At 51.3% G+C, this 8271-nt stretch overlaps 1 protein-coding gene across 1 annotated transcript; it reads left to right on the top strand.

Annotated features, from left to right (window-relative positions):
• Positions 1-579: 579 nt before the first annotated feature.
• Positions 580-7586, top strand: LOC119272558 (BTB/POZ and MATH domain-containing protein 1-like). The gene is made up of 4 exons (XM_037554025.1): positions 580-634; positions 821-1400; positions 2213-2224; positions 6869-7586. Exons 1-4 carry the CDS (start codon positions 580-582, stop codon positions 7584-7586), a joined length of 1365 nt encoding a protein of 454 aa, XP_037409922.1.
• Positions 7587-8271: the final 685 nt, after the last annotated feature.

Below are 8271 nucleotides of genomic sequence, written 5' to 3'. Positions count from 1 at the left end.
GGGACCCAAAGACAGATGTTTTTACGGCATTAAAGTTGTGTCGCGCCAGCATGGGCATGATCCCTATCTCCGGTACACTAGCCCATGTAACTTTTAATTTAACCGTTGGAACTCGGATCCGTTTTCATCATTAGGCCATGTAACTTTTAGTTTGACCGTCAAAATTCAGATCCGTTTTTATCATTAGATTATTTGTGGAGAGTTCTTCGAAACTAGATCCCACATGAGTATGTTTTGACTTTTTTCTCAAGAACAACTTTTGGTGCTATGGAGGCAATTTATTTTTCAAGGAAAAGCCTTCATGCCGCACTTTATTTCATCACAAATAAGGAGTCCTCTATTACATCCGAAACAATAAAACTAGGAGGAATATTATCCCAAAAAACAGTAGAGTTGAAGTAAAAGCATGTCTAGCCAACTTGTCGCGCTGTCGACGACAAGGCGGAGTGCGGCGCACCGATGGTCCTGTAGAGGGGAGGGACAATGCCCGCGAGCCTATGAGCTAGGGCACGTCTCTCTCTCTCTCTCTCTCTCTCACGTCTCTCTCTCTCTCTCTCTCCGCGTTTGTGTGGGGAAAGAATGAAGGAGTCGACAAATCAGACGGTCACATGGTGCAGGATCAACAATGGAGAAGGTGACTGATCTGGGCACCCCATCGATGGCTCTCTCTTTTTTGAAAATGCTGCTCTTTTCGTTTATGATGCCACTCCGTATACTCGCCGTTGTTTCCTAATTACGGATGAACACGAGGAATTGCAGAACGGGCAGGAAGCTGAAAACAGCTAGATGTTCAAATCTGACCGGGTTTAAATCGGAAAAGGTACTGCTGTGTCCGAATCGGAAAAAGCCACGCGCAATAATAAGTACAGGAGCCCTCCAAGTAGTACGTACAAAGCAGAAGCCCCACACGAATCGTCAAATCCTAACAGCTCAAACAAAACAAAACAACTCACGAATCGCCTCGCCGCGCCGCCTTCCCCTCCTCCCGAATCGCCTCGTCCCCGTTCTCCTTCCCCGCTGCGCCAGTCGAACAATGTCGGCATCCCGGATCCCACCACGGACGATGTCGGCGTCGGCCTGCGCCCGGAGACCGCGCAGGGCATGCACCTGTTCAAGATCGATGGCTACAGCCTGTGCAGGGGCCTCGGCGTCGGCAAGTCCATCCGGTCCACCACCTTCCGCGTCGGCGGCCACGACTGGTGCGTCTACTTCTACCCCGACGGCGTCAACGAGGACAGCAAGGACTACGTCTCAGTCTTCCTCGAGCTCAAGACCCAGAACGCAGAGGCGAGGGCGCTCCACCATATGAGGGTGGTCGACCAAGCCTGGCCGCCGCCGCCTTTCACGTGGCCGATCCCCAGCCAGTACGAGCCGCTGGTGTTTAACTCTACTGATAACTTGTTAGACTGTATTTACATATAGCTTCTGTATATGTCTTGTATATTGTATCGTACACCTTGGTGTACCCCTTATATATATGAGATAGCCACACCCTTAACGGGTGTTGTGCAGTTTCCCAAAACCCTAAGTCTAACAAGGTATCAACCCTAACCGGTCCTATGTCTTCCGCTGTTGCTGCCGCCGCCGCCGCCGCCTCCGCCACCGCGATCGCGCCCAACTCCATCGCCGCCGTCGCGCCGGCTTCTGTCACGGCGCCTGCGTCGCCGTTCCTCTCCTCGCGTCCCCTGGTTTCGGTCTACACCGGCCAATCTTCGATGGTAGGCGCCTCCTCGGATCAGCCACCGCCGTCGTCACCGGCCGCGCCTCCGCCGGCCCCGGGGGATCCTTCGTACACCGGTCCGTGGATGGGATCGGCCACCTACGGCCCGGGCTGCTCCACTCCCGCCCGCAGGCCCCTACGGGGCGGCGCCCGTCCCCGCTGGATCGGCAGCCTACGGCCCGTACGGGGCTGCTCCACTCCCGCCTGCAGGCCCCTACGGGGCGGCGCCCGTCCCTGCCGGATCGGTGGCCTATGGCCCCTACGGGGCCGTTACTTCATCAACGGGCCACTACGGGGCGCCGCCCTACGCGCCCGCCGTGGCTGCGTCTCCTGCCGCTGTTGCAGCGGCGCCCTACGCGCCCTACGCGCCTTCACCTGTAGCCGCGAACGCTGGGTCGGACAGGGCCCCGCCGCCGCCATTGCCGTATGGCGGCTACTACCCTCCGGCCATGGCTGCATCTGGTGGATCATCTCACATGACCTACTACACAGCGCCTCCTCCTGCTGATCATGCCGTGGCCAGCACGCCGTTCTACTTCGCGCATCTGATCCCAGTGAAGCTGACGACGGACAATTATCTGTCATGGCGTGCACAGGTGCTGCCACTTCTCCGCAGTCGCTATCTGGAGGGCTACGTCGACGGTTCCTTGCCGTGTCCTCCACCACATCACCCGGCATACCATGCGTGGGTGGCTCAGGATCAGGCCATACTTTCGGCGATCCAGTCGTCGCTTACCGAGGCGGTGTCCTCCTTGGTTCTCTTCACTGCCACGTCCCAGGAGGCGTGGTCTGCCCTTCACACTAGCTTTGCATCTCAGCAGCAGGCTCGTGCTCACACTCTTCGTACAGAACTGGGAGAGACAAAGCTTCTTGACCTCAGCATTACCGACTACTTCGGCAAGATGACGCGTCTCGCAGACACTCTGGCTATCATTGGTCAACCGCTTCGCAAAGAGGACTTCACCACCTTCGTCATGAACGGTCTGGATGACGACTATGATAACCTTGCTGAGAACATCAATGGCCGTGATACTCCACTTGAACCCCGTGAGCTCTACGCCCGCCTCCTTGCCACGGAACAGCGCATCAAGTCCCGCCGTACCAATCCGAGTTTCATGGCTGCCAACGCTGCCACTCGTGGAAAAGGGAAGCCCTTCAAGTCAACTGCAGCGGGCAAAACAACACCATTGACTTTGCAGGCTCCGCGGTCGCCTGCCGCAGCCCCTTTCCCCACGACTGGGGGTGGTCGTTCGTGTGCCTGCTGCCCTTCTTGTGGCGTTCAGCTCCCTTGTCAACTGTGCAACATTCCAGGTCATGTTGCTTCCCGCTGTCATCGCCGCTTCAAGCAGGACTTCCTCGGCGTCGGCAACAATGGCAAAGGCAACGAGAAACAAGCTGCTTTGGCCACTCAGGAGCCTGCTCGTCAAGCAGGCCACACTACATCATATCCCATTGACCCAACATGGTATATGGACACGGGCGCTACGAATCATTTGACGGGCTAGATGGGCAAACTCTCAGTTCAGGAGCCATACCGTGGTAATGATCAGGTTCACACCGCCAGTGGAGCAGGTATGCACATATCACATGTTGGTCAGGCCTCTCTTTTAACTCATAAACAGAAATCTCTCCATCTTCGTAATGTCCTTAGAGTTCCTTCTGCTACTCGTAGCCTATTGTCTGTTCCTCAGCTTACTCGTGATAACAATGTTTTCACTGAGTTTCATCCTTTTTATTTTTTTATCAAGGATCAGGCCACGAGGGACGTTCTGCTTAGAGGTCGCCTGCGCGATGGATTATATGCACTTGATCTGCCTTCTGCCCCTCGAGCACTCACTGGTGTCCGTGTGTCGCCTACTCATTGGCATGCACGGCTCGGCCATCCTGCCACTCCCATAGTTCGTAGTGTTCTTCATCGTCATAGTCTTCCCGTTGTGTCCAATAAAGATGTTGCCACAGTCTGTGATGCCTGTCAACAAGGCAAGAGTCATCAGCTTTCGTTTTCTGATTCGAGTCGTGTCGTCAAAACTCCACTTGAGCTTATTTATTCTGATGTATGGGGGCATGTCCAAACTTCTGTGAGCGGTCATAATTATTATGTCAGTTTCATTGATGCTTATAGTCGGTTCACGTGGCTTTATCTTATCAACCGTAAATCCGATGTGTTTGATGTGTTCCTGCAATTTCAAGCTCATGTTGAGCGTCTTCTTAAGCATAAGATCATTCATGTTCAGTCAGATTGGGGGGGGGTGAATATCACAACCTCAATTCCTTTTTTAATAAGCTTGGGATTTCGCATCGCGTGTCTTGTCCTCATACACATCAGCAGAATGGCACGGCTGAACGTAAGCATCGTCACATTGTCGAAACCGGTCTCACCTTACTTGCTCATGCATCTGCACCTTTTCGTTTTTGAAGTGATGCTTTTTCTACTGCCTGTTTTCTCATAAATAGGCTTCCTACACGTCTCCTTGGGATGAAAACACCACTTGAACTTTGCTTAATGAGGTTCCAGATTATACTTTTCTCAAAGTTTTTGGTTGTGCATGCTGGCCTCATCTTCGTCCTTATAATAAGCGCAAGCTCGAGTTTCGGTCCAAACTTTGTGTATTTCTTGGGTATAGCTCTCTTCACAAAGGGTACAAGTGTCTTCATATTCCATCCAACCGTGTCTACATCTCGCGTGATGTTGTGTTTGACGAGAGTGTATTCCCGTTCTCGTCTTTGTCCATAACTCCCACACCTCCAGCCTCCTCCTTGCAATCCACCCCTCCACTGCCTGCTCAATTTGTTGATATTGCATATTCTCCTGCGTTGTTGCCTAATCATGCTGCAGGAACGGGTCGTGGAGTTCGCCTCGAGTTGCTGGAGGAGCCGGAGCCATCAACTGCACCCGACGTGGCGAATGGCCTTGTGCATGCGCCATGCATGCCTGGACTGGGCGCCTCAGCGTCGGCTCCGTCCGTGCTGGCCTCTTCTGAGGCTGGGTCGGTTCCGCCTGGGCCGGCCTTGCCCGGGCTGGTCTCCCCTGCGCCGGCCTCCCCCGAGCCGGTGATTCCATCTGGGCCGGCCTCCCCCGAGCTGGTGCTCCCATCTGGGCCGGCCTCTCCTGAGCCGGCGAGCTCGCCTGGGCTGGGCTGCCGCGCCTCGGTTGGCCTTGAGCCAACTGACTCGCCCATCCAGTCGAGTCTGTCGCCCGGGTCGGCCTCCCCTGGGTCGGCCTCGTCCTCGCCTGTCGCCCCTGCTTCGTCACCGGCTGCGTCGGATACTTCTTCATCGCCGGGGCCGTTGCCACTGGTTGCACCACCTGCGGCCGTTCCTCTTCGACCACATACTCGCAGTCGATCCGGTATTGTGTGTCCCAAGCAACGCAAAGATGGGACGGTCGCCTGGCTTGCGGCATGTGTTGCTCATGTCAAGGAAGATCCTTCGGCTGAACCGCGTCACTTCCAGGTTGCTCTCGGGATTCCTCATTGGCGTCAAGCTATGGAGCAAGAGTATCAGGCATTGTTGACAAATGGTACTTGGCAGCTTGTTCCTCCGGTCTCTGGTGTCAATGTCATTGATTCCAAGTGGGTCTTCAAGGTTAAGAAGCATGCTGATGGTTCTATTGAACACTATAAGGCACGGTTAGTGGCGAAAGGGTTCAAGCAAAGGTATGGTCTTGACTATGAGGATACTTTCAGTCCGGTGATCAAACCAACAACTATTCGACTTCTGTTGTCCTTGGCTGTTACTCGGGGCTGGTTTCTTCGTCAGCTGGATGTTCAGAATGCTTTTCTTCATGGTGTTCTGGATGAGGAGGTTTATATGCGTCAGCCCCCTGGTTTTGTTGATCCTGCTCGTCCTCATCATCTGTGTCGCCTGGTCAAGGCGCTCTATGGGTTGAAGCAGGCTCCTCGTGCTTGGCATGCCAGATTGGGCTCTGTTCTTCGGTCACTTGGTTTTGTTCCCTCTACTGCTGACACCTCGCTCTTCCTTCTGCATCGACCTCAGGTGACGATGTATCTTCTGGTATATGTTGATGACATTATCTTCATTAGCTCCTCGGATGCTGCTGCTGACCGTCTGATATCTTCCTTGAGTGGAGATTTTGCGGTGAAGGATTTAGGAACGTTGCATTACTTCCTTGGGCTGGAAGTTTCACGTTCTTCTGCTGGCTTGACACTCACACAGCATAAGTATTCGATGGACCTGTTGCGACGGGCAGGTATGCTTAAATGCAAACATGTCATGACTCCTATGTCTGCTACTGATCGTTTGTCTGCGTTTGATGGAGATCCTCTCACCTCTGATGACGCCACTGAGTATCATAGCGTTGTTGGTGGCCTGCAGTACTTAACTATCACTCAGCCAGATATCTCATATGCAGTCAATCGTGTCTGCCAATTTCTTCATGCTCCTCGGACTTCTCATTGGACAGCGATGAAGCGGATTCTTCGTTATGTTTGCTTTACTGCCTCATATGGTTTGCTCCTTCAGCCAGCACCGTCTCCTACGCTTTCTGCTTTTTCAGATGCTGACTGGGCTGGTAATCCAGATGGCAGGCGATCCACGGGGGGACATGCTGTCTTGTTTGGTCCTAACTTGATCGCCTGGGCTGCTCGCAAACAAGCTACAGTGTCCAGGAGTAGCACTGAAGCAGAATATAAAGCCGTTGCAAATGCTACAGCTGAGATCATATGGGTACAATCCTTATTGAGAGAGTTGGGAGTTCCTCAAACTCAGCCGCCTGTCCTTTGGTGTGATAACATTGGAGCTACATATCTCTCATCTAATCCAGTGTTTCATGCTCGGACAAAGCACATAGAAGTTGACTATCATTTTGTACGGGAACGTGTTGCACAGAAGCTACTCCACATCAAGTTCATCTCCTCCAAAGATCAACTTGCTGACATCTTCACGAAGCCTCTTCCACAACCTCAGTTTGTAGGCTGCAGGCGCAATCTTAACATACTTTGTACTTCAGGGCATAGTTAAGATTGAGGGAGGGTGTTAGACTGTATTTACATATAGCTTCTGTATATGTCTTGTATATTGTATCGTACACCTTGGTGTACCCCTTATATATATGAGATAGCCACACCCTTAACGGGTGTTGTGCAGTTTCCCAAAACCCTAAGTCTAACATAACTATCACCGTTGCTCGGGCTACACCCATTTCATGAGGAGGACGGAGCTGTGGTCGTACATTCTGGAGGACACCCTTATCCTCGAGTGCAATCTTGCTGTCATCGAGTTGAAGGACGCACAAGAGGCTGATGTCAAGGTTAACTTCGAGGCCCAGGCGCTGCCGTCCGAATTGGTTGATAACCTTAGCAGCTTGCTGGAGGCTACGGAGGGATCCGATGTGTCTTTCAAGGTCAAGGAGGAGGTTTTCCCAGCTCATAAGATCATCCTCGCAATGCGGTCGCCGGTCTTCAGGGTGAAGTTCTACGGCCCGATGAGGGATGAGAATAGCCGCAGCATAACCGTCGAAGACATGCAGCCCGCTGTTTTCAGAGGACTGCTTCACTTCATCTACACTGATTCGTTGCCTCCATTGGATTACCTGGATGACGATGAGTATGAAGAAATGCTTAGGCATTTGCTGGTGGCCGCAGATAGGTACGCCATGGAAAGGATGAAGTACATGTGCGAGATCAAACTTTGTGAGGTTCTTCATACCGGGACTGTTGCGACCACCTTAGCTTTAGCCGACCAGCATCATTGCAGCAAGCTCAAAGATGCATGCATTGGATTCATCAACTCTTCAAATAGAATGGTTGGTGTGATGGCAAGTAAGGGGTATGAGTCCCTGAAAAGGACATGTTCTTCTCTCATTGCTGATATATTGGAGAAAGCAGCTAAGACTCGCAGAATTTAGTATGCTGACCGTAGATTAACTTGAGAGTATAATTAGTTCAGTTGAGACCGTAGCAATCTGGGATTAGTCTGCCTATTTCTTGTGTTCTTATAGATCTTTTGTAAAAGGGTAAGTTTCTCAAAGTGTATGTCTTCGATGTCATTGGGCCACCCTATATATGAATCTATGCTAGATCAGTAGCGTTGTTCTACTGTGTTGACTTGACTAGCAGCAGATTTATTGTTTTTCGAAATTCCTTTTATGCAGTCATTCCATTTCTCTAAGTAGAACTAGCCACCATGACCACATCTATTTTGAAATCTTGTGAAACGTTGGAAATAGAAATAATAAGTTACTCCCTCCGTATAAAAATATAAGACATTTTTTGATACTTCGTGGGAGTATTTGGCAAAATAAGTGATCAATGCTGAATGTTCATTTTATATGGAACTTCATAACACCATATTCCTCATGTGTCTCTTATACAATACCAATATCTTTTTAAAAAATCGTCCTTCCCCAACAGAGGCATTGCCTACACCCATTACCTGCCATCGTGTTGTTTGTAACATAATGCCACAAAGCCTAGGCAAGAAGATGGGCTGCCCTTCGATTGTATTTAAAGAAGTATTGATCTCCCAGTAGAGTGTAAATCATTTTTTTTCGGTGTATCATTTCAAGATTTTGCCTCCAATTACTTTATTTT

The sequence above is a fragment of the Triticum dicoccoides genome, chromosome 3A (assembly GCF_002162155.2).
Source record: "Triticum dicoccoides isolate Atlit2015 ecotype Zavitan chromosome 3A, WEW_v2.0, whole genome shotgun sequence".
NCBI classification, from domain to species: domain Eukaryota; kingdom Viridiplantae; phylum Streptophyta; class Magnoliopsida; order Poales; family Poaceae; genus Triticum; species Triticum dicoccoides.
This window is presented reverse-complemented; position numbering and strand designations above follow the sequence as displayed.

Bases quoted from the DNA above. Each gene is read 5' to 3' on its own strand.
- LOC119272558 (XM_037554025.1), top strand. From the start codon at position 580: ATGAAGGAGTCGACAAATCAGACGGTCACATGGTGCAGGATCAACAAT. The intron at 635-820 runs GTGACTGATCTG...AAATCGGAAAAG, and splicing joins CAGGATCAACAATGGAGAAG to GTACTGCTGTGTCCGAATCG.